The sequence below is a fragment of the Carassius auratus genome, chromosome 3, assembly GCF_003368295.1.
Source record: "Carassius auratus strain Wakin chromosome 3, ASM336829v1, whole genome shotgun sequence".
Classification (NCBI taxonomy): domain Eukaryota; kingdom Metazoa; phylum Chordata; class Actinopteri; order Cypriniformes; family Cyprinidae; genus Carassius; species Carassius auratus.
In genome coordinates this window covers 18,468,059-18,495,305 of record NC_039245.1, presented here as the reverse complement: position 1 = coordinate 18,495,305, position 27,247 = coordinate 18,468,059, and the positions used below count along the sequence as shown (strand labels likewise).

The 27,247-nt window shown below is 37.3% G+C and overlaps 2 protein-coding genes, 1 long non-coding RNA gene and 1 pseudogene across 3 annotated transcripts; all 4 read left to right on the top strand.

Annotated features, from left to right (window-relative positions):
* The first annotated feature begins 768 nt into the window (after positions 1–768).
* On the top strand, positions 769–11,386 carry LOC113049376 (syntaxin-binding protein 2-like). Its single transcript, XM_026211675.1, has 19 exons — positions 769–891; positions 1,926–1,975; positions 2,061–2,142; positions 2,390–2,466; positions 4,317–4,392; positions 4,522–4,625; positions 5,034–5,188; positions 5,293–5,377; positions 6,191–6,321; positions 6,473–6,580; positions 6,656–6,713; positions 7,379–7,444; positions 7,534–7,614; positions 8,339–8,480; positions 8,574–8,680; positions 9,034–9,132; positions 9,213–9,298; positions 10,357–10,517; positions 10,617–11,386. The coding sequence occupies exons 1-19, from the start codon at positions 855–857 to the stop codon at positions 10,688–10,690; spliced, it is 1,779 nt and encodes a 592-aa protein (XP_026067460.1). The 5' UTR covers positions 769–854; the 3' UTR covers positions 10,691–11,386.
* A 1,360-nt stretch (positions 11,387–12,746) lies between these two features.
* Positions 12,747–15,531, top strand: LOC113054336 (G-protein-signaling modulator 1-like). Its single transcript, XM_026219820.1, has 6 exons — positions 12,747–12,899; positions 13,695–13,877; positions 13,987–14,101; positions 14,191–14,351; positions 14,729–14,899; positions 15,460–15,531. The coding sequence occupies exons 1-6, from the start codon at positions 12,810–12,812 to the stop codon at positions 15,529–15,531; spliced, it is 792 nt and encodes a 263-aa protein (XP_026075605.1). The 5' UTR covers positions 12,747–12,809.
* A 21-nt stretch (positions 15,532–15,552) lies between these two features.
* Positions 15,553–17,244, top strand: LOC113041850 (uncharacterized). Its single transcript, XR_003275475.1, has 3 exons — positions 15,553–15,770; positions 15,866–15,904; positions 17,133–17,244. It is a non-coding gene; the product is annotated as an uncharacterized LOC113041850 (long non-coding RNA).
* Positions 17,245–20,557: 3,313 nt separating this feature from the next.
* On the top strand, positions 20,558–26,456 carry LOC113049369 (pre-mRNA-splicing factor SYF1-like; annotated as a pseudogene).
* The last annotated feature ends 791 nt before the right edge of the window (positions 26,457–27,247 follow it).

The window sequence follows — 27,247 nt, the reverse complement described above, 5'->3', positions numbered from 1 at the left end:
AAAGGTAAGAAAAACATCTTCAAAGTAGTCCATGTGACATCAGAGGGTCAGTTAGAATTTTTGATGCATCGAAAATGCAATTTGGTCCAAAAATAGCAAAAACTACGACTTTATTCGTATCTGAATCTATATATTAGCATGTCTTCTCAATGTTTTAAATCTTTCAAAAACAGTGGTGCAGCATAATTAAAAAATTTAAAGAGCTGCGATTTATGGCTGTTTGTCAATGTATATACAGATTCAGAGCGAGAGGAGGCAGAATTTACTTAATGTAAGTTCATAAAGATGTAGCAGCTGCTCTGAAACATCGCTCACCACTGAGGCCCGATGGGTCTGCGTGAAGCGTGCGACCCACAAGTCATTTTACAACTCAGCTAATGCTAATATTTTGAATTATAGTATATACCACGAAATAGTGACAGTTGAGATTATTTCAGTTGCATGAATCATAATAACTTTGAGAAAATGTCTTTGAACTTTTTTATAAATCCAATACCACAGCAAACAGTCCTTTGACCTCACTTTACTGCACTAACTGTAGTTTTTTTTTTTTTTTTCATTTCAGTGGAAAAATGTAAATTCAAAATGATTAATATCAGGGACTTTATTTTATTTTAACGATTTACAACTTTTTTCATAACCTTAGTCTGTTTGTTTGACACCACAGTTATATATATATATAAATTATTGACATGGTAATAATAAGCCATCCATAGTTTTTGTTCTAATGTTTTCGCCTGAAGACTCTTATTTTGAATTGTCTCTTCCGGCTCTTCTTGTCCATCAGGGTGTGTGAGTGTCAGTCATTTCTGCCTTCACAGACCAGAGCAATCTGTCAACAGGGAAGAGTCAAGATGGCCCCGAGTGGACTAAAGGCGATCGTAAACGAGAGTAAGTTTGAGTTAATCTTGCAATACGGTCTTTAAAACGTATGCTATTCGTGTAGCAGATGTTTCAGAGCTTACACAGTGATATATTGACCTGTCAGGATGTATAATCAAAGCAACAGGTGTACACTGAGGGCTCGATACGTCATAATGGAGCACACTTCCGTATGTAGCTGCTGAAGTTCACTTCAACTTCAACAGAGTTTAATTAATTTACTCAACAGTTTTACGCCTCAGAAAATGTCATTGGTGTAAATGGAGGGGATACCAGACTGGATTGCAGTGCATTGTTTAATAATTGTTGCGTCGGTTGTGGTCTTGTGATCAACATCACGCCGGACATAATAAAAACACAGGAAATGACACTTAAAAAAAAAAAAAAAAACTCTTGTGACAATGCACAACACCCTACAGACTAACTAATGTTGTTACATTATTACAATATTAACTATTATTTAAAATTTCACCTGGCCTATATTTTATTCTCATTTATCACCAGGGATGCAATTCGAGAACCAAATCTGAAATCTTAATATCAGTAATTTGTTTATTATTTGTATTTTTGTTAGTCCTTGTTTTAAAGCAAGTAGTCCAGAAAGACATTTAACCTGCTTTATAAAGCTGAAGCTCATCATTATATGGCACATCATCATTGTAAATGCCATAAACGAATGGCTTTTTCATAGTTTTCCTGTGATAGACACTATAGGTGTTGTCCTGTGATGGACACTATAGGTGTTGTCCTGTGATGGACACTATAGGTGTTGTCCTGTGATGGACACTATAGGTGATGTCCTGTGATGGACACTATAGGTGTTGTCCTGTGATGGACACTATAGGTGTTGTCCTGTGATGGACACTATAGGTGTTGTCCTGTGATGGACACTATAGGCGGTGTCCTGTGATGGACACTATAGGTGATGTCCTGTGATGGACACTATAGGCGGTGTCCTGTGATGGACACTATAGGTGTTGTCCTTTGATGGACACTATAGGTAATGTTGATGTTGTCTAACTACATTGCTGGTTTGTCTGTAGAAATCCTCAGTGGTGTCATCAAGAGTGTGAAGAAAGATGGGGAATGGAAGGTAATATTGGTACAAGTAGAGTGTCATTTTATACTTTTCATCCTGTTTTCACATGACTCACTGTGTGGTTGTTGTGTGTATTTAGGTGCTCATCGTGGATCACATCAGTATGCGCATTCTGTCCTCTTGCTGTAAAATGTCTGACATCATGGCAGAGGGCATTACAAGTGAGCATATTTCTATTTTTTTCCTTTCACAGGTCAGTTTACTATGTGATCTCACAAGGTTTCACTGGTTTCACAGGTTTTTTTTTAATTTTTATTATTTTTTTTTTTAATTAGGCTGCTAACTGTTGCAAATATTCCATTGTGCTAAAGAGGTTTTTATTGCAAAATGTGTCAGTATTCGCTTCACTGCTTGTCCCATAAACCATTAGGAAAAATCTAGATGTGAGCTGTCCTGTTTTCTTCACAGTTGTGGAGGATATTAACAAGCGGAGGGAGCCCATCCCTAGTCTGGAGGCCATTTACCTCATCTCCCCTGTGCCAAAAGTGAGCATCTTTACTGCCACGCATCTCTCAGTTGAAGTGTTAATATAATGTACAGCGTTGTAAAAAAAATTATCTTTTAATTTCAATGATCTTCAATGGTCTGTCAAAATGGCTGAAAATCTAAATTTTTTTTAATTTTGTACTTAAATATGATCAAAATTCGAATTATATTCAAATTTAAAATGCATAATTTCAGTTAAGGCGGGCGTACACGGTGCGATTTTTGCTGTCGTACGAGTTCGCATGCGATTTTTTTCAATCGTGTGGAAATCGCGTATTCTCGTATGGTCGCGGCTCGTATCATTTGCGATGAATTACGAGCCGAGCAGAGTGGCTTACGAGCACTTCCCGACCTCCCGATCATTTTTAAACATGTCTAAAAAGTTCGTGAGCTATCGGTTTGAATTCGTGCCATTTGTGCGGTTGAACGAGCCGATTTGTTGATTTATCTGAAGTTGACCAATCACGAACTAGGAAAACCACAGAAGAAGAAAGACGAAGACGGCAGCTGAAGTCTGTCAGGAACAGCGAGCGCTGTATGATGTTTCTAGCAACGTATTCCAATGCCTTTTTAGTTCTCTCTCTCTCTCTCTCTCTCTCTCTCCCTCTCTCTCGCTCACACACGCATATGTAGTTTACAGGGACTCTCCATAAACGTAACGGTATTCTATACTGTATATCCCCATACACTACCTCTATCATCACGAAAAATGCATGTTTCAAATTTCTATTAAACACTGTATAGTATTTTTTTTAAGCCATTTGGTTTACGAGGGCACAGTCCTCACAAACCATGTTTACATTTTAATACCCATTTCAGATATTTATAAACCATATACAAGAACACACACACAGGGTAACCAAACGTCCCGGTTTCCTATTGCTGAAAAATAACCTGTAGGAAACAGTCACGGCTCGTATCAATATTTTATTTGCAGTTATGACAGAGGGAGAGCAGTTAGGCGCGTTCCACTTGAAGCACCGCTGCAAGCACAGAATGATCACCTGTATGACATCAAAGTACCGCGAGAGCGATTCGAATGCATTGGATATGTGTGCTGTCATATCGCTCTCGCGTAATGTCATACAGTGATCCTTCTGTGCGTGCAGCGCTGCTTCAAGTCGAACGCGTCTATCAACTTCGTGCGATTGCTTCTGGAATTCGCAGGTTGTAAAATCGTGTCGTATATCATCTCGTCCGTACGATTTTCAGATAAACTCACTCGTGCCGTGTGCGTGGACATACGATCTTCCGACCATCCGAATTCCCACCGTGTGCGCCCGCCTTTAGGGTGAAGAAAAGCTTTTGGCTTCTCTTCTGAGGCCACAAGAGGGCGCATCGGGCAAAATATTACTAGTGCACGTTTATTCAAAGCACAAGAATACATGACTGTGAAGTGAATAATATTTAAAATAATGTTTATAAACCATTTTTAATGAATTGCTTTAACAACTATAAACAAGACAGCATCATGTATGCATGCATAGTTTAATACAAAGGGCCGGAAATCCAATCACACAGAGTACATTTTTAATTTAAAAACATGAGAGGCAGTGGGATGGGGAAAACCATAAAGTCTCAAGATATGTTTTTAAAAAGTTGAATTTAGGTGCAACGGTGATGGAAGATGTCCCTCTAGAAAATGCACGAAATATGCGTTCTGTGTGAATGACTTGGTTTCAGTTTTTACGTAAACAAGATCTTCTCCACATTGATGTTCTCTTTTTTCAACAATACTTTGAACATGCAACGTTTTTGCATTCGAATGTGTATTTTTATTTTCAACTTGACGAATATTCAAAATTCACATTTTTTTTTTGACAGCCCTAATCTCATATCTGTATTACAGTCAATTCATTCTCTGATTGGTGATTTCAAAGAAGCAGCCTTCACATACAAAGCAGCACACATCTTCTTTACAGACAGTAAGACTATTGATTTTGCTATTTACTTTGACGTTTCTGTTTAAAAACAGTCCATCATGGTTGCCTACAGTGCATGGTCTGAATTTGAGTAGTTATTATATTGTCTATCTCTGTTCATCCTGCATTCAGCTTGTCCTGATGGGCTTTTTGCTGAGATTGGAAGGTCAAGGGTCGCCAAGGTCATCAAAACCTTGAAGGAAATCAATGTGGCTTTCATACCATATGAGTTGCAGGTGCGTGGTAGCATTGCAAGCACATGCATCAACTACTGTTCAAAAGTCTGGGGTTGGTAAGATATTTTAAGAAACATAATAAGAAACATTTCTTATTATAATCAATTTTGAAAACGCATATCTGCTGTTGCTCTTTTTTGTGGAAATTATGATACTTTTTTTTTTTTTTTTTTGGATTCTTTGAATAGAAATCCTTTACATTTTATATATATATTATATATCTTTAGTGTTACTTTTATTTATTTTTGCAATTTAATGCATCCTTGCTGAATACATTTATTCATTTCTTTAAAAAAAAAAAATTCTTACTGACCCCAAACGTTTGGCTGTGATGTGGTTTTCACATTTTCTTAAAATTACAATAAATACAAATCTAGTTGTTTCTGACACACTTTGTTTTTGTTGCAGGTGTTTATTCTGGACAACCCCAGTTCCTTCCACACTTTCTACAGCCCATCTCAGACTAATCTAGATGACAGGACCAGGATGATGGAGGCCATGGCCGAGCAGATCGCCACACTCTGTGACACACTGAAGGAGTACCCAGCCATCCGCTACCGCCAGTACTGATGCCCTTCACTCCCAGTTCTCACATGCACTTGGCAGCACTTTTAGTTTCCTGGTGTATCATGATTAGTTTGAGGTAAACCAACTGTGTTTCTCTCAGGGGTCCAAAGGAGAATTTCACCCTGGCTGAGATGGTGATGGACCGTCTGAATGCACATAAAGCAGACAATCCCAGTATGGGAGAGGTGAGATGTTGGGATATTTATGATGCACTCAAAACACTTTTTTTGTTTTTCTAAGCACCCTCTATCTTGTCACACATGTACTTCAAACTTTCTTCAGTTTCTTCAATTTAAAGTGACAGTTCTTAACTGCTGTATCATTTCTTGCTCTGTTTTCTGGACTATTTCTCTTTCCATGTCTTGTCTCTCAGCTGATATTTTCCTGAGCTTCAGGTGGGTGTCAATGCAAATCTTATTTTAGGTTTTATTTATTTTTTTATTTTTTGTCATCGTCCTGCTCTCCTGAATCTATGTTCCTCTTTCTTTTTTTAACTTCTAACCTCTCATCTGTTTTCCCTTGAATCCTTCCTTTCATTTTCTGAAACTTCTGAATATTCTTCATTTCAGTTGCAATCATCAGAGCTTGTTCCAGTCAGCTATAGAAAAAAAACAGTAGATAAATCTGTTTCATAGCATGTATGTTAATTTTGGACCCCTATACATTACCATTCAGAGTTTCAGGGTCACTAAGATTTCTTTTTTTAAAAGAAATGTATACTTTTATTCAGCAAGAATGCATTAATGCATTAATACAAAATCCTTAAAAAAAAATTGTACCAACCCCGAACTTTTAAACACTAGTGTACATTTAAAATGAGAAAAAATCAAATATTTCAAAGGCTCTATGTTGTAAAAGTGACAGACAAACATGTTAAGCAGATGTCTGATTGTCTGACATTGAAACCCGTCTAACACACTAATACATTTCATTGGTTTGTTTGTTGTTTAAAAAAAACACACTAAGGAACTATAATTGTAATTTCTCGTCCTGGGTAGGGCGCGGATAAAGCTCGCTCCCAGCTGCTTATAGTGGACCGTGGATATGATCCCATCTCTCCAATCCTGCATGAGCTGACCTTTCAAGCAATGGCCTACGATCTGCTAGACATCGAACAAGACATTTACAAGTGCGTGCTTGTCTGCTTCTCCAGAGATGCCTCCAGTACTCATTATAATCAAACACAAGTGTCCATTTTACTCCAGTTGTGATCAGTTAATCTAAGCGGTGGTGTATGAAGTCATTACTGTTACTTATGAGTTGTTGCATATTGTTGGCAGGTATCAGACGACCGGGATCGGAGAGGCTCGAGAGAAGGAAGTGTTGCTGGACGAGGACGATGAGCTGTGGGTGCAGCTGCGGCACATGCACATTGCAGACGTCACCAAGTAAGAGCAGCTCAACCATCACGTCTCCCGCCTCTCTGCTGGCCTTCTGTGCTGAGATCTTCTGCTCTGTTTCAGGAAGGTGACGGAGCTGCTACAAACCTTTTGTGAGAGTAAGAGGATGAGCACAGACAAGGTACACGCACAATCTTTGTCCACTACTGTTGATGTCACACTGAACATCATCGGATGTGTCAGTGTCATATAGAAGTTCAGATTCGTTTGCACTGACAATTAAAAACCGTATATGGTTTAAAATAATTAAACAAGGTTATGGAAACCATCAGCACTTGCTTCCTGGAGAAGTGCCCATCCGAGGAATATAGCCCTTCATGATGTCATTCTCCTGAAGGAGTGTTTGCCACAGAAATACTCTCATACGTCCAACTCATTATTTGAAACTTTGTCCATGTTTAGCATGAGAATCCAACTCTTTAAGAGTGTGAATAAGTCTGAATGCATGAAATAGTATTAGACCTCCCATTTAATTAATACATCTTGAAATTTAAGAGAGTGTAAATTGTAATGAGTGTGTATAAAATAATTACATTTTTCTGTGAGATCGGGATGGTTAATTGCAATTAAATGAAAAAGGGATTTTTTAAATTAATATGAAATTCAATTAGCTGTACTTTATTGACCCACTTAAGCAGGACTTAAGTACACCTATATGCATAATAATAAATTTAAAGTGTACTGTATTTTAAAGCATATTTATTTTCTACATTCTATATTACATACAAAGTATGTACTTAAGTGGCGTTTTATTTCATACCTAATTCATGCTGCTTCATCCCTCAGGCCGGCATCAAAGATCTGTCTCAGATGCTGAAGAAGATGCCGCAGTACCAGAAAGAGCTGAGCCTGGTACAACTTCTCACTTAAACACATTTTGGTTCTTTCCTTAAAGCTTTTATCTCTAGGTGATTTAAACCTCTTGCTTGTATTCTTGTTAGTACTCCACTCATCTGAACCTCGCTGATGCCTGCATGAAGAAGTTCAAGAACACATTAGACAAGCTTTGTGAGGTGGAGCAGGTCAGTGCTTCATGATGGGGATTCAGACCAGATTTGATCATTTCTGAAGCTTTGTATTACACAGCGTCATTTCATTAATAATTCACATTATTACACAATATTAGTTTTTTTTTAAAATGCTGACTATATTTTGAAATATCTATTCATCAAAGAATTCTAAAAGAAATGTGTATATATACATTTATATGATTCTTTCCACAAATATGTGAAGCAGCACAACTGTTGTTGTCAACATTGAAAATAATAAATGTTTCATGAGCAGCAAATCAAATTAACAGAATGATTTCTGAAGGATCATGTGACACTGAAGACTGGAGGAATGATGCTGAAATTTCAGCATTGATCACAGGAATAAATGAAATTTTAAAATATCAAGTAATATTTCACTATATATCTGCTCTTTACTGTATTCTTGATCAAATAAATGCAGCATAAGATAATTTATTTAAAAACATTAAAAATCTTACCGACCCCACACTTTTGAAACTAGATTATATCAATGTGAGATTATAACATAAAAAAAAAATAATAATAATTCTGGAACAGCAATAAAACATCTCTCTCCTCAACAGTCCGCATGATTTGAGGTATCATTCACGTCCATAAAAAATGTTGCATGATGAAGTTGAATTATTATAATAATTAAATAGTTAATAAATTATATGCATTATTATTATTATGCAGCCATAATTCAGCCAGAAATAATTTAGCATTTCCTCTGTAGGACTTGGCTATGGGATCAGATGCTGAGGGGGAACCAATCAAAGATGCTATGAAGAGTATCGTTCCTGTTCTGCTCAACACCGAGATCGAACCCTACGACAAAATCCGCATCATACTGCTGTACATTTTCCATAAGAAGAAGGGTATGAACACTTGCATGTATGCACGGCTTTATTTAAGACTGACAGCTTAAACCCTTGATGAATTCATCAGATGGGATTCATCTTTACACACAGGCATTGGGGAAGAGAACCTCACAAAACTCATCCAGCACGCAAACGTGCAGCAGGACAAGAACATCATCACCAACCTGCAGCACCTGGGCTGCCCCATCATTACCGGGGTAAGATGAGACACTGTCTTTCCTTTCCTTATTCATGAACATTAGGAGCTGTACTATTTTTCCTAACAGGTAATAACTGTCCAGACTACCGGTGTAGGCCTAAAGATGTTAACAAATTACGGTTACACTTTATTTTAAGGTGTCCTTGTTACAGTGTAATTATACATTTAAGTTCTGAGTAATAATAATTAACTTCATGTACTTACTTTATGGTTAGGGTCTGGCATAGGGTTACTTGCATGCAGTTATGCATAATTAATTGTTATTTTAATAGCAAGTACATGGTGTAACAAGGACACCTTAAAATAAAGACTTGCCTCAACTACTAACATGTTCTCTGTCTTGTCTTTCAGGGCGCTAATGCTGGTAAGACTCTGCCTGACAGGAAGGAGCGCACAGAATCCACGTATCAGCTCTCCCGGTGGACACCCACCCTTAAAGATGTGATGGAGGTCAGGAAACGCTGTCTGTTATATTTTTATAATCATGTAAAAATTTAATTATTCTCATTTCAATTCCTTTGGCTCTGTAGAATATCATTGATGACAAGTGTGACAGGAAGCAATGGCCGTTCCTGTCTGAACCCGCCCTCATCTCCACCACAACCACTACAGTCAGGTATCAGCACTGCTCACAGGAGACCGTAGTGATTGAACACAGCAGAAGCTTTTGTGTTGTCAGTGTCTAAACTTTAGACTAAACGGTCACCTGACAATGTTGAGCCAAAAAGAGAATTGAATGGCTTTTGCTTTTAACGTGTAATATACTAAAAAAAAAGTAATTCATTGCTTGTTATAATTGGTATTATCAACTTTAATATCCCTATAATTTAATATTTTTAACTCAGTATAGGTCATTTAGAGGATTTGTACCTGGAGATTTCTATTTATTTATATATATATATATTTATATATTTATATATATATATATTTGTATACATTTTTGCAGCTGAACTTAAAAATGTAAAGTTGTAATTAACCATTAAATACTATGAGTACAGTACATATCTGATTAAATACTGGTAATATCACTCACTATTTTAATGTATTTTATTATATATTTTATTTAATTATTTTCACATCAATGGTACAAGGATCTCTATATAAAAAATGAACACTAACTACACACAGTCTGTGTTGGAACAGGAGACATCAGAGAAAGAAATTAATGAATAAATAAATAAATAAATAAATCATTTAATTTAGTAAAAAAAAAATTATACATAAATTAAGATATGATAATACATGAAACAAAATAATAATAAAAAAAATGAATAAAATAATAATGAAATTAAATAATTGGTAAAGAAAGAAAGTCCAACACAGTTTGGTTTTAAAGCATGGATTTTTAAAGGTCAGTGACTGAAAAACAAAGAAAAAAATCAATAAAGCATGATATTGCTTAATTTACAGAAAAACGCTATTTAGGTAGGAAGTAGATCTTAGGAGACAGATATTCCAACAAAAAACAAACATTAATGTTTTATTTTATTATTCCTTTTGCATTCCTCATCGAACAGATTTAAACGGATCAAACAATGTGGCTAATTTCATTAATTTATTTTTTAAATTATATCAGTATTAAGTCATGGATACGAACAGAAAACAAATAGTGCTGCAAACGACACACTACTTAGCATGTGGTCTGAGTGACGTTACTGTCCAATCCTATTCCAGTAGTGCACGGTTTGGACACTGGCACAAGAACAAGGCTCCCACAGAGTACCGCAGCGGCCCGCGCCTCATCATCTTTGTGATTGGAGGCATGACACATTCAGAGATGCGCTGCGCTTATGAAGTGACCCGGGCCACCGAGGGCAAATGGGAGGTTCTGATCGGTGAGAAGAGACGACTTAACAGCATTTCACATCATTCACAGCACAGCATTTATTGTTTTCATTGTTGTTTCAAATGTCACATATCATTTTCTTCGACAGGATCGACTCACATTCTTACTCCAACCAACTTTTTGAATGACCTAAAGAATTTGGATCAGCCCGCACCCGTTTAGCAGGACATGACTGAAGAGATTCGTCCCGCTGTACTCATGTGAAACCTGATGCTCATCACTTACCTCTCTCTCTCAGAGGACCAGTCAAAAGACACCGTTTTGATCTTGCTTCCTGAATATAAGCTGTATTTTAAAGTAGTCATTTTAAACTGCCCAAGTTAAACTGCTGGTCTATGTATGTGTGTATATATATATTAAAGCTGTTGAAGATTGATGTTTAATTTAAAGGAAAAGTGATATATGTATGTGTGACGAGATATGTGAAATTATTTGAGGACCTGTTGCCAAAGGCTTATAATTGTGCAGATAAATGGATTAAATCTTGCCTTAGTCAAATTCTGATGTGATCTGAACATCTCTTTAGACCTGCAGACTGGAGCAAATGATCACAATGGATTTCCACTGTAAACCAGCACAATGTAGATTTTTGCTTCTGCTTTAAAGCTAAATAATCCTTCTTATAGTACATTTGACTCTTTCTGATTTCCAGTTAGTTTTTGAGATATTTTCGGCCCGTGTTGGTGAAGGCGTCAGAGGATTCCTCTCAGTGTAGATGTCTTTTTGTTATTCATGCTCTGAACTCGTGCACTTTCTTCTCTCACTGTTACGTTGTCACACATATAGGTGGATGTGGTTCACTGGGTGTTTTTGTTTGCTGTCTATGTTAATGATTCGAAATAAATTCTGCTTGTACCTCATTCCAGAAAGAGTTGCTTGAGTATTGCGACATTCGTCTTGCTTTCTGTTTAATGAAAGATTTCTACAGGTAAACCAAATATTGGGGTCAGTATTTAATCAAAAGATGCATTGCATTGATAAAAAAAATGACGGTGAGAAATGTATAATGTTACAAAAGATTTCCATTTCAACTAAATGCTGTAGTTTTGAACTTTATGCTCCTGAAAAAAATGCTGGTAGCACAAGCATTGACAATAATAATAAATGTTTCTTGAGGAATGATGCTGAAATAGAAAACACATTTTACATTTTAATAATCTAGTTTGTTTTATATAATATACTGTTATTAATATAGTACACTTTCTGAGGTTAACAATTAGTATTTTAATTGAAAATTAAGCACTTCATTTTGCTGTTTTTAGACTTCCAGGTCCTGTTTGTTACTGTTTTGTAACCGCACTTCCTGTAACTCAACTCTTGATGGAAATTTCCCTCTCCCTGTACATCAAATTCATGATATTTAAGCCTGTTTTCTGCTGATTTTCAGAAATCCATTAATCTGTTCCATAGTTATTAACCTAAACACGCTGATGGTGTCTGTTGAGAGATATTGATGTCACTGCTCAAATGATTGTCATCATCTCCCATGATAAAAGATCACGACTGTATGATAGAGAGGATTAACTGGTTTTATCTGGGATTAAAGACAGTCCCCGTCTAGGTTTATATTCAGAGCTTAACACCTTCTAAAAGCTCTCCATCCATCACTTGATTCTAGAGAGAAGAAGTACCAGACCACAGCATGACTGAAACTGTAACACTCGTTTTGAAGAAGTATGCACTGATATCTGTATTTCAATAAGAAGAAAATCCAGATGAAGATTGTAGAATTGCAGATTACGTCTGTGGCGGACAAAATGGAGGTATTGCATGCTTTTTATGTTACATTTTTGTATATTTACTACCGTGTTAAAAGATGTTACAGTTGAATCGGTTGTTTTTGTCTTGACAGCAAGTGTCAGGCGATCGGGATCAGTTGTTTTCTCTGGTTAGTAAAGCTCAGCATGGAAGAATGGATGAGCAGCGCTGTACCTTGGGTCCGGCAACACCTCAACAAGCTCATGCCTGCAGCCCAGGTCAGATTCTGGTCAAGATGTTCAAAATGAATGTACTTTCACACTAATCTTTGAAATTAGCCTCATTATCAGTAGTATCTATTTATTAAGGCAAGGCAGGGTGAGGTGAAAATTGTTAGAAATAGTCCAAAATCTCAAAATGTACCAGTGCCTGAACAAACAATGTAGTATCTTGCCTTAAAAGTAATTTTTACATGTTCTCTGCGTGTTGTGCACCAGATGCCGATGAGTTTTTCCAGCTGCTGGTCAAGAGTCAAAGTCAGCGATTAGATGAGCAACGGGTGACGCTTAACTCATTGCCAGGGATGGAGGCATTCATGATCAAAGATCCTAAAGATGGAAATGTATTGAAGACAAACTTTGATCAGTTCTGTAGCATGGTCAGCAGAGCTCATGTGAGTTTTCCAGTCGACTCTGGAAGACATCTAGACATCTATTACGACTATACAACACTAAACTACAGTTACACTACACTTTCAATGTTATAAATAAGGATTATTAGTTTAAGGTTATACTTTTTACAAGAAAATGCTACATTGTATTTCAAAATGTCAGTGTGCTAATTGCAATATCTCTGTACTGTATTTTCCGGACTATAAGTCGCACTTTTTTTCATAGTTTGGCTGGTACTGCGACTTATAGTCAGGTGCGACTTATTTATGAAAATTAATTTGACATAAACCAAGAGAAATGAACTAAGAGAAATGAACCAATAGAAAACATTACCATCTACAGCCGCGAGAGGGCGCTGTATACTGCTCAGTGCTCCTGTAGTCTACACTGAAGACACAGAGCGCCCTCTCGCGGCTGGAGACGGTAATGTTTTCTCTTGGTTCTAAATAAATGCCACTTATAGTCCGGTGCGACTTATATATGTTTTTTTTCTTTGTCATGACGTATTTTTGGACTGATGCAACTTATACTCAGGTGCGACTTTTAGTCCGAAAAATACGTAATTATTTTTAATAGCAATTTCAGAGTTAAAATTGTTTCTTTTTTGTAAGTAAATACTACATAATTGTTTTCCAGTACATGTGTGTGTTTGTGTGTGTGTGTATATATATATATATATATATATATATATATATATATATATATATATATATATATATATATATATATATATATATACATGTGAATGGTTTCAGAATAAAGTATTGCATGGTTTTTTTTTTTTACCTGTCATCTAGAGCTTCAGGAAACGCAATCCTCCAAAAATGAGCCTGACCCCTGGGGCCCAGGACTCTATGAGAAGATCAAGCTTCAGTCCTCGTGCTACTGCTGAACCGGACACTTATAACACACTCACAACCAGATCAGCCTCGTTCAGCCCTATATCAGACAAGGACAGAATGGACTGTGAAAGTCTTCAAGTGAGCATGAATATTATATTTACAGCAGCCTTGGACACTTAAACCATTTTTCTCCAAACTTCCTACTAACAAGTTTGAAAGCCTGTTATTCTTGTTCTAAATCCACCAGCGTGAGCAGGACCAGCTGTTGTGTCTAGTTAGTCAAGCACAAAATGGACGTATGGATGAACAACGCTGCTCGATTAACCCTTTATCACGCAGACATATGGAGAACAGCCAGTCAGGTAAGTCTGCCAGCTGTTATAACTGATCAAATAGCAACCAACTGCAAACCAATCAGTGCAATTTCTGTTTCTCTACACCTTCAAAACAGATCAAGATGTTGAGAAGTTTTTTAAACTCATTGCTAACACCCAAAATCGGCAGTTAGATGACCAGCGGGCGACGCTTAACCGGTTACCAGAGATCAAATCGCCTCCTAGTATGACTGCTCAGGATTCAGATCAGCTCTTCAGCATGATCTCCAGAATACAGGTGAGGAAATATGTTGCCTTCATCATTTAAAGGCATAACACACTGCCATTCACAAGTTTGGGGTCACCTGGTTTCTGCAAAAAAAAAAAAAAAAAAAAATGCTGTATATTTTTATAATACATTTAACTTGTTATAAAAAAAAAATCAAGGAAAATATATGATTAATGATAGATTTGTGAGACTATACACAGCTGTTAAAAGAGTCTAAATATAGGACAGGAAAAAGGGCTTATTTTAAGACCATCATCAACATTTACTAGCTCTCTCCTGTTTCCATCATTGGTGCATTCTCAGAAATAGAAACCTGGATAGATTGTCATTTATCTAAAAGCACTCTGTGATAACGATGCACTCTTGTATTATTTTCTCTTCGGCAGGGCTCTCGGATAGATGATCAGCGCTGCTCTGCTCCCAAAATCCACCTGGGGTCTCCCACCCCCCCAAAGAAGTCTCCTTCTCACCCTGTATCACCGACTAACCGTCCATCCCAATCAGGCTCACCCACTAAATCATCCCGGAGATCAGGAACATTCAGTCCTGACTCTGAGGTGAGCCAACCACACCGCACAAATCAATCCAGACAGCATCCAGCCGCAGCACAGGCATTTCTGAATAAACTGTAAAAGATCACTGCATTACCTTTTTATAGGATATAAACATTATTTATAACCAGTTTAGCATAACAGCACCACTGAAAGTGACATTGTATATATTTAAAATGTCATGTTGTGTGATGCTGTCAGTTACAACAGGAAGTTTTCATACGGAAAACCAAACTATGTCCCTGTGAAGCTAGAATGTTTCTGAAAATCAAATACAAATGAAATTCCCATTCATTCATATAGTGTTTTCTTTCTTTGAATAAGGTAAAAAATTGTATTGATCAGGACCAGCTTTTTTCCCTGCTGCATAATGCACAGCACCGGCGAATGGATGACCAGCGGTGCTCATTTGAACCCTTTAAAAAGACTTCCTCTTCTCCAAAGAATCCAAACACTAGTCCCACAGGTAACCAAAGTCTGCTGATTATTAATAATCTGCTCATCATATATATAAAAACAACATAGCAATCCTAATATTTCACACTGTTCTGGCTTGTTGCATGCAGTGGAAGATCCTGAGCAGTTTTTCAAACTGGTGTCCGGCTTTCAGAGCGGACGGCTGGATGACCAACGCGTGACACTCAGTGCATTGCCAGGCATCCAGAACTCCAGCACTGGAACTAAGAGAGAGAACAATAAAACATTGGCTCCTAAAATCACCCTGACCCCTGCTTTACCTGCTGCGCCAACAAAAGTTTGTTCCAGACCTTCCTCTCCCACTCTGAGCGTCAGTGAATCAGACACACATGTCAGGCCTCCCCCCAGACTGGCCTCATTTCCCCCAGAGAGATTACTGCATGATGATATGTCTGCACAGGTGAGGGATTTTTACTGCATCTATTTTTGCTTTTGATCCCTAACAATTCAACTGAAGTGGTTGATATTAATTGTAAGCACACTTTTGTTTTACAGATATCATTTCAGATTTCCATGTGCTTCCCTCCACACCAGGTAGGTACTGTACGATGACCACAAAAATTGTTTACAGAATGAAAGTGATTATAAAGACATTTTGTGCACAATAAAGTGTGAAACAACCTTTTTAAAATTCACCTAATCTGTTTTCTAAATGCATGTTATTGGTTTTTTTGTGAAAGACTCATCAATGTATGTTGACCTTATTATGTTTCATTAAAATATCATCAGTTCGTTTTATCATGACTTACTAATACTAGCGATATGTAAATTCATCTAAAAAAAGCACTATAAATGTAGTTCATGCATAGAACACTTCTGAAGTCATACGATGGAACAGACCAAAATATGTCAATGTTTCAGCTGTTTTTGTCAGTTTTATGAAAGTGATTGGACCCAAAGCTTTCAAGCTCCAAAGAGGACCAAAAAAGTTTGGAATGACATGATGGTGAATTTTTATTTTTGGGAGAATTATACTGATGAATTCAACTCACTTGCTGAATGATCTGGTTCAGTAATGAGTTAACAGCTCACTAGATGGAAAGACTCAGTAAATAAAGACCTAAAACTTGGTTGGATCCTCTCAAAAATCTATTGTATGGCTTTAAAATATTTAAATAAAGTGCAAGAGATGCATAGACAACGTTTATGATTTGTTAAGTGTTTTGTTAGTGTTGTTTAGTGTTTTGAGCTTGGTCACTCTGAACTTTTCTGTTTGTATAGGAACTACTTGAATTTTTTTATATAAAACCAAATTGTTTTTGTAGGCTTCATTTCAAGTAAAAAGTGTTTTCCTGTTCTAGATGGCTACTTATTTGTGATTGAAGATTAGACAGTAAAATAAATCAGAAACTGAGAAAATGTAAAAACTTGAGGCAACCAGCTTCAGGACATTTCTTGTATCAACTCAAAGTTGGTCTGTGCCTTCATCAAACACAATATGCTTAGTTCTATGGACTCTATGAACTCAGATATAGTTTTTTACTTCTAAGTGATGTGAAAGTCAAACTTGTGAATCAGTTCGTTTAAAAAACTGAAGCGTTTATGTACAATGACTTCACATTGTTTATATGAGCTAAAATAACTAAAACACTGATCACTTTTATACAATATGAAATATAATCATAACACCACATAGAGCTAAAATCTGTTTTTTATGAATGATGTCATAACTTTTGTAAGCTTTGACAAAAAATACTAATTATTCAAGCGCATCAATAGTGTAGAGTCTAATGTGTAATTTACATTTTTGCGTCCTTTTCAGACACATGGAGCAAATAACCAGCCATATCCATTCCCTGAAGTCTTCATCACAATCGGACAACCAGGGGAGGCTATAGTAATTCCTCTCAGCCCTAGGCCTGGCAGACCGGTCTCTCTCAATGTGAACCCACACAGACAGCATCTCTCCAGGTCAGTGCCTCCTCACACACTCAAATAAACCGATTTTATGATACTTTTCAGTTTATTAAAAATTAAAACAAAATTAACACCATTGTATTAGGTTTCTCATTAAAAAAGTATTGCATTGTGTTAAACTGACTCAACTTAATATTTCCATTTTGCTTTGCACCTTTTTGGGTTACCGCTGTGATGAAATGTATATGTGCTTGGATTGAAGACCTGCTAAAAAGAATTTTTTAAATAATTAAAAACAAACTACTTGGGCATGTCATGGATGTAACAAAACCATCTTCTGGCCATCTTCTGGCTAACAAAAAAAGTCTTTACAGAGTAATAAAGATTTTGTGAAAGTTTTTGATAGATAAGATTGGTAAAAATTATTCTTGAATGTATTCACTATATAAACTAAGTGACAAAACTGGATTACTTGTTTTATTTTTTTTATATGAATTTTAGGATAATTGAACGATTTTTGGGGCGAAATTAAGAATGCTAACCTGATTCAACTAAATGGAATTGAATTAACCTTATGTGATTTACTTAAGTTTACTGAAATAAATAATGTTAATTAAATGAAACATAACCCAGTTATGTGGAACCTGTTGACATAGAAATATTGAGTAAATCCAACTTATAATTTTTTTTGAGAGCAGGTCTCCTGAGAGTCAGGGACAGTCAAGACCCTCTTCTCCACACCTGTCTAGTCCGGTGGGCCCACATGAGGACTACTTCTCTCTGAAACAAAGCGTCCACACCACTCAGCTGCAACAGAACAAGGAGGCTGAGAAGGGAAAAGGAAAAAGTAGTGGAAAGAAAGAAAAAAAGGAGAAAAGCAAAGAAAAGAGAAAATAGGATGCCATGCGTGATCATATAGTCTAGTTTCACATCACCTGGATGAATGTCAGTATTACAAATAAGCTAAACATTTTGGTTTTTAGATAAAATACTTAGCATGTCAAAATAAGCTGTGTTCACACTGGAGATTAACACACTGTTTAGAAGTGTACTCTGTATCGTTTTTGTTTCATGGCTCGTTTGACAATCTCTTGTGAATTAAAAATATATTTGTGTGAAGCTTTAATGAGTGTTTTTAAAATTAGCGTTACCTTTGCTATTCATGTTTCATGAAAAATAAATCATCATCTAATTAGGATACTGATATTGATCTCCTGCAAATGTACATGACTTTAAACATGTTTTCCAAAATTACTAACAACTTCATTAAGTGTAAAACCTTTTTTAATGTGAAACAAATTACAGTAGGCCAAGTGATACACCAGGCAAAGAATATGACTGAGCACATGTGTAGGCTACCCTAAAACTGACTTTTCACCAGCTTTATCTCATTCACTTAAATCACAGAATGACTGCTTGTGTTTACATCAAAGAGCAGTGAGTTTTAAAATGTAAATTCTTGACTGAAACTATTCTGTCGGTCTTGGTCTTATTCTGCGCTACAGTAGATTACAAGTGTTTCAGAGCAACTGCAGCATCTGTGTGAACTCGCCTGCAGTGCTTCCACTCGCTCTGAACCTGCTGAATGTCTGTACTTCATCAAACAGCCTCAAATCAGAGATCTGTACCTTGTACTATGTTTAAAATGCTGAGCAAATGGATTTTGAAAGTTCTTAAACAATTTGAAGACTTGTGATAATAAAGAAAATTAGAAAGATATAACAAACCAAAAGAGTTATTGCACATTTGTTTGTGTATATTATTATTGCTTTATTTTATTTTTTTGTATCTGGCACCAGGGATATATATATATATATATATATATATATATATATATATATATATATATATATATATATATATATATATATATATATATATATATATATATATATATATATATATATGTGTGTGTGTGTGTGTGTGTGTTTGTGTGACAATATAGCCATTCATTACAGATGTGGCTATAACAGCATCATCAAGCAATGAGTGTCACAAAGCCATAAAGCATGCTGCGACTGTTCTTCGTGATCACCGCTGAATTGGTGACTTCTCCATCTCCAAAAGCAGAAAACAGGGAGCCCAGTCACTCACTGCCCAAGCTGTAAGGCAAGTTTTAGACTGAAGTCTTTATTTTGGGGAGGATTGGAGCTGCTCTTATACTCTGCCCGGTGCTTCTTGTATTTTTTAAAATGGCATACGGACACTAGATGGCCATTGAGCAGTGCATCATCATTCAGCTTCTTCATCGCTAATTCAGCGGCCTCCAGTGTGGCATAATGGACGAAACCATAGCCTTTCAGTTCGCCCTTACTGTCCCACACCACTCTGCTCGACAGGATTTCCCTGAAGTGAGAGAAAGTCCTGTATAAAACAAGGTTGTTGATGTCCCTTGCTAGGCCCTTAATAATAATTATATTACCAATACCAACTTTTACTCAAGGTGGAATCAGTTTCGGCCCACATGATATGGATCGGTTTGCCCAGGAGCTCTGTGAAAATCAGAGCATTCAGGGAATTTTGTGGATGTTGACGGTGTGTAAATTAACCAAACCCACGAGACGGGTTGGTTTTGCGGTCTCTGCACTCCTGCGTGAAACAGATGAGTCCAAAATTACCACACATAACCGAACAAGTGTTGTTTCAACAACTCGGCTATTTGGACTCCAAAATTGTTGAAACAACACTTGTTCGGTTACGTGTGGGTTTGAGTCACTCATGAACAAATAGCCATAGGACGCCATCATTTTGATTGTATTTAAAGAAGAGTGCTCTGTGTAGAACTAATTTGTGTGAAACACAATGGTTGAGTACAAATCGAAAATGCTGCATATAAATTGCTGAATCTGCAAAGAAAAGTCAGATATGCAGTCAAAAGTTCATCATTAAAGAGGGCAAATATCATTCAACTGTACTGTGTGTGCATGCACGTAGTCTTACATTATCTTCTTGTTCTGTCCATGCAATAATGCAGGTCCATGAATGAGCTTATTTAATTAAACTGCTCGGGTAAAATTAATGATATGGCCCATTTTAGATGTGGCCATAAGTACAGTTTATTAAAGATATATTTAGCCCACTTCTTTTTCCACAAGGGAAACGCTCAACTATCACCGTCAGCTAGCCTATGTTTGCTACAGTTACTTCTCTAATAAAACATTTTTGCTCACAGAATAATGGATAAACTAAAGCATAAATGAAGAATGTCCAAATCTCAAAGGCTCCCCCTAGAGGAGAAACTGTGACGCAACCATGGAAGCGACAGCCAATAGGAATCAACTTCACTCGGAAAAGGCGGTGCTTTTGTACTTCAACGTTCCCAACACACGTTGCGAAAATAGTTATTTTGTCAAGAATAACAGAGCTTTTAACAATATTACAAAGAGTTTCTCTGACAAAGGAAAATGCCAACGCTTAGCGGAAAGGCAGACGTTTTATTCGTATGTATTTGTGTTTTTTAAAGTCGTCTCTGTGACCTTTAATAGGGTCTATTCTCAGCTAGCTGTGATTAGCTTGCTAACTCTAAGAGAATGAGATACCAATATACCAAAAAATTGTTTCTAATAAAAAAATATTTTCAAATTTCTGGTGTTTATTACCTGTCAAACACGAAATGTGTTGTTGTGTCGTTTGCATTGATTAATATCATAATTAATACTAGACTGAATGGGTAACAGTAGTTAGCATATGTTACTAACTAACGTTATATATTTGAAATTAAATAACCATTTTAGGCGAGCAAAGGTGATTCTGCTCGAAATAATTCTAGTTCCCTAACATGACTTCTTTTTGAGATTGCATGCATCGTTGTACATTAATTAACAGAGTCGTGTATATTGCAGGAAGATGATGATTTGCCTTATGAAGAAGAAATCATCAGGAATCCGTATTCAGTCAAATGCTGGATGCGTTACATTGAGCACAAGCAAAATGCTCAGAAACCAGTGCTCAATATGATCTATGAAAGAGCATTAAAAGAGCTGCCTGGCAGGTATGTGCATGTCATCTTGTTTTTTTCTTGTAAAGCCCTGTGCTTGAATCCTAAAATAGATTTGCTTCTTTTTAAAAATGTATTTCTCAGTTACAAGCTGTGGTACAACTACCTGAGAGAGAGAAGAAAACAGGTGAAAGGCAAGTGTGTCACAGATCTAGCATACGAGGAGGTGAACAACTGTCATGAAAGAGCACTTGTGTTTATGCATAAGGTAAAGTTGAAGTTTCGTGTGGTTTCACGTTTATATAGTAGCAGTACTGGGTGACAAAATCATTTGTGTGATTTGACGGTTGCACATTTATAGCAGTGTGAATGTTTAATTTTTTTTCAACCGGCTCCTCAGATGCCGAGGATATGGATCGACTACTGTCAGTTCATGGTGTCTCAATGCAAAATTACACGGAGCAGACGGACGTTCGATAGGGCGTTAAGAGCGCTACCCATTACCCAGCATCCTCGTATCTGGCCCCTGTATCTTCGCTTTGCCCATAACTTGCCTCTCCCAGAAACAGCTATTCGTGTTTACCGCCGGTACTTAAAGGTGAGGGTTGGAACATAACCAAATACACACTTGATAGTCTGTAGCTGACATTTCAATGTGTAAATTAAGCTATCTCAACACTTGCTTTTCTTCTGTCTTGCTTGTAGTTGTCTCCTGAGAATGCAGAGGAATACATTGATTTCCTGCGTTCAGTTGGACGTCTGGATGAAGCTGCGATCCGGCTGGCAGCCGTGGTCAATGATGAAAACTTTGTTTCTAAAGAGGGAAAGTCCAATTATCAGGTTAGCAAATTACAGCTTTTACTATTTTTTGTAATGAGTGGTGAACAAAGTTCAGAAAACAGCACTTGTATTAAATGTAAAATATTTTGTAACTTTTTTTTACAATTTGTTTTGTCTTCACTGGCAATTTTATGCTGAATATATGTTTTGATTTCTTAAAAAAAATTACAAATACTTCTTACTCTTACTCTACCTCTTACTGACCCTTCACACCCTAAAACTTAAATCTTACTGTGTATTTGCTTTGACACAGATTTATCTTGATTATAGTTCTTTACTAGTCTGAAATTGGTCACCATTTTATTGGGTTATCATGCTGAAGACAAAAATGTAGGTTGCAGATCTGGATTTGGTTGCTTATCACAGGTCAATAATTGTATTTAAGATTAGAAAAAATAAGTATCTAGTAAATACACTAGACATTATTATAGGAATTATAATTGCTAAAGTTCTTAATCAATTCAATGATTTGTCATTTTAAGATCATGATGCATCAAAATGGCTTAATGCCTCTAATGTCCATCTCAGTCTGCGTTTCCATATACCGTAAGCATAAATTCAGTATTGCAAATTATATAAATACCATGCAAAAATATACATATTTTTTCTTGTCAAATTCAATTACAGCTCTGGCACGAACTCTGTGACCTCATCTCACAAAACCCGGACAAGGTGACCTCACTGAACGTGGGAGCGATTATCCGAGGAGGTCTCACTCGTTTTACTGACCAGCTCGGCAAACTCTGGTGTTCTCTGGCTGATTACTACATCCGCAGTGGACACTTTGAGAAGGTGAAACTGCAAGTTCACAAAATCTAAGAGTGCTCTGGATAAACTAACCCCACTCTTGACACTATTACCATTATCCTGCTTTTTCAAGGCTCGAGATGTATATGAGGAAGCCATCCTAACCGTAGTCACTGTGCGAGACTTCACCCAGGTTTTCGACAGCTATGCGCAGTTTGAGGAGAGCATGATTGCTGCCAAGATGGAGACCACGTCTGAACTGGGACAAGATGAAGATGGTGAGAGAAATTTTTCCTTGGAAGACATTGTAGCAAATAATCCTTGATGTTGGTCTTCCAGTAATCCTGATTTCCCCACTCTAGGAGACATTGACTTGGAGTTGCGATTGGCCCGTTTCGAGTTGCTGATAACTCGACGACCACTTTTACTGAACAGTGTGCTGCTGCGTCAGAACCCTCACAATGTTCACGAGTGGCACAAGAGAGTCAAACTCTATGAGGGCCAACCTCGACAGGTCGGACACATCATTTACATCTTTAAATCGGTTGATATTCGTCTCAACATAACTGCTGTGTGTGATTTACAGATCTTATCCTGCTTTTTCCTGTAGATTATCAACACGTACACAGAAGCTGTGCAAACCATAGATCCTCTGAAAGCCACGGGAAAACCTCACTCTCTCTGGGTGTCCTTCGCCAGATTCTATGAGGATAATGAACAGCTGGATGATGTATGGCACTTCCTGTATACTTGCAACTTTGTAGATAATTTGTTGGTTCATTACTGTAAACTGATGGTTAACTATTTCGCTTGAACTTCAAGGCTCGGACTATCTTTGAGAAGGCCACAAAGGTGAACTACAAACAGGTGGATGATCTTGCTGCAGTGTGGTGTGAATATGGAGAGATGGAGCTGAGACATGAGAATTATGACCAAGCTTTGCGTATACTAAGGGTAAGAGACACTGTATAAGTACTATACATCACCCACTAGTGCTTTAGTGAAGTGCGGTGTTATTTTAGTGTAATTGAGGTAGTATTATAGTTTTTATTAATATTTTACTATTTTTTTTATGTCTATATAGTTTTTATTTTTGGTAATAACTTAAGCCTAGTTTCAAAGTTTGCTTGGTGTCATAGTTTACTGCATTTCATGCCAAAGGGATATAAAATAGGAGATCATGTCATCCAACTTTTTCCAGATGTTGACAGTCGTTTTTCTTCACAGAAAGCAACAGCAATTCCATCCAGAAAAGCAGAGTATTTTGATTCATCAGAACCAGTGCAGAATCGAGTTTATAAGTCCCTGAAAGTGTGGTCCATGCTTGCAGACTTGGAAGAGAGTCTTGGCACATTCCAGGTATGTTGCTTTGTCGTTTCCTTTTCTCTGAGGGAATGTATTTACCGTATGTTCTTGCTGTTTTGTGTGTTAATGTAGCTGTTGCTTTTGTCAGTCCACAAAGGCAGTGTATGATCGCATCATTGATCTCCGGATTGCCGGATAGTTTCAAGGTCAGGGAATTTAACATAACACTGTTTGAATCTTCATTGTTTTGCTCTTATTTTTGCATTGACAAATCCATCTATTTATAAATAAATCTGGATTTAATTTTGATTGAAGGCATACGAGCGTGGCATAGCCCTCTTTAAGTGGCCTAATGTCCATGACATCTGGAACACGTACCTCACCAAGTTCATCGACCGTTATGGAGGCAAGAAGCTGGAGAGAGCACGCGATCTGTTTGAGCAAGCGCTGGATGGGTGTCCTGCTAAATATGCCAAAAGTAATAATGCAGAAAACACAGAATATGATATGATTAACTACATTCAGTTAAGATTAAAAGTAAACGTTTAAATACTTTACTTGTAAGTGGTGCCTTGAAACCAGATTCTGATTTAATTTGTGTTGTTTTACAGCAATCTACTTGCTGTATGCTAAGCTGGAAGAGGAGTACGGTCTGGCGCGACATGCCATGGCTGTGTATGAGAGAGCCACTGCAGCTGTAGAAACAGAGGAACAACATCAGATGTTCAATATCTACATCAAACGGGCAGCAGAGATTTATGGAGTCACTCACACAAGAGCCATCTATCAGAAAGCCATTGAGGTAAACCTGTCAGCTGTAACTCAATTGCAAATATATAAGGCAGTATGTACTTACTCAACTTTATTGTCCTGAAAAGGCAATTCTTTGTGTAGACAGCAGTACACGTGCACTTACAGTAGCAACACAACACACATGCTATAGTGAGCTCATTTGGTTTGGTGCAGGTCCTACCAGATGAGCACGCCAGAGACATGTGCCTGCGCTTTGCGGACATGGAGAGCAAACTCGGGGAGATTGACAGAGCGAGAGCCATCTACTCCTACTGCTCACAGATCTGTGATCCAAGGGTACATTTTACAGCACTGCTCCATATTCATTTTGCTCATATTGTGGGTGATCCTGTGTTTTGACTGATTTAACATCTCTGGATCAGATGACCGCTCATTTCTGGCAAACATGGAAGGAGTTTGAGATACGCCATGGTAATGAGGACACCATCCGCGAGATGCTGCGGATTAAACGCAGTGTGCAGGCCACATACAACACACAGGTCAACTTCATGTCCTCTCAGATGCTCAAGGCAACCACCAATGCTACTGGAACAGGTACGCAGAAAATGACTAAAACGTACTAAAAACTAAATAAAAAATATTAATAAATACTGTAAGACTGGAGAATGGTGTAGAATCTCTTTGTTAGTAGACTGACAATCTCTATTTGCATGTGAAATGTATTCTTAGCACAGGTGAGAATGGTAAGCAAACAGGCGTTGGATTAATCCACCAGTCGAGGTTGTATAACCGCATATAAATCCTCCATTGTATGGTTAAACTTTTTAATTGCTTGTGTGTTTTAGTGTCAGATCTTGCTCCTGGGCAGAGCGGGGTGGATGACATGAAGATGCTGGAGCAGAAGGCTCAACAGCTCGCTGCAGAGGCTGAGCAGGACAAACCCAAACCTAAAGACAAGATCCTCTTCGTCAGGTATGTACTGCGCCCTTGTCTGAGGCAGGCCACACAGATCAATCAGAGCATGCAGGCGGTGTGGCACCGGCTCAGAGACTTATTTAAAGGTTCTGCCCTTTCTGAAAATTAGGTTTCGGTTGTACCATTTACATCACTTAGTTTTTGTTTGGTTTGTGCAGGAGTGACACCTCTCGCAGTGAACTTGCCGAACTGGCCAAACAAGCTAATCCAGATGAGATTGACATTGATGATGAAGATGAGGATGCTGAGGATGGGGAACCAGAAGGTTAGTTCAGATGGGACATGATTGTTTTTTTCTTTTCTTCATCAGCATTGATGATTTTCAGTGGTGTGTCTTTGAACAGTTGCTGAACTGGTAGTCTGATCATTCGCATTGTGTCATTGCAGAGATGCAGTTGGAGCAGAAGTCTGTCCCTACTGCTGTCTTCGGAGGACTAAAGGATGACTAAATTTGCTTCGGTTTTACAGATGATCACAAAACTCCCAGATTCAGTAATCAGGAAACTGCGAAAGGAATTGCAACATGCTGATGTGAATTCATGTGAATGGCTTACTACATTTTAGCAGTACCAATTCAGACCACATGGTGTCAATCTTTACAGCATTTACATGCTTTCGATTTGTCCTTCATTACATTGGGTAGATACAATATTGAAGTTGTTCACCCTTATCTATGGTATATTAAAGGCCTGACATCTGCAGATCATTTATTATATGATTGCAATACTGTAAACTCTCGGAAGGCCCTGCCCATAATTTCATGGATACATGGGTGGAGCTTTCCAGATGTTTGTTTGTGCAAACATATGAATGTTGTGGTTTGAGGAATATACCAGTATAAAAAAAAAAAAAAAAAAAACACAAATTTGGTCAGGGTTGTCACTTTAAACTTTCATTGTGCATGTTACTTCAACTGAAAGTTTATTCTGTCTGTAAAGGGATGAGTCATTTTTGCAGTTTTTGAGTCTGTGTTTATAATTAAGCATTTTATTTGCGGTACATTTTGAGTGCTGGTGTGCTGAAAAACCAAAGAATGAAGAAAAACAAATGCCCTGTTCCTCCCTAATTAGATTAAAATAGTTCTGTGAGTTAATCGTCTTACAAAGTTAGTTACAGCAGTGGTCTCTTTACCATCATGTGACCCGGACCTTCAGTGAATTCTGTCCCATGTTAGGTTTGTCCACAACTGAATCATTTTCAGTGAAATTTCACTAAAGTGCTTGATGATTTAGTGATAAACAGGGTTTGATAGTCACTAGTTTATGACATGCTGTAGCCTAAATACTTGTGTTATTTTATAAAATATCCACCACATCATGCTGATCAGTGTGTGAGACTAAATAATAGGCTAACTTTGAAACATAATATACCTTTTTGTTCTTAAAACACGTGTAGAAATATAAAAAGTCTTAACAAAAACAAGAAAACTGGTGCGGTTGACACCATAATCAGTTTAGCATTGA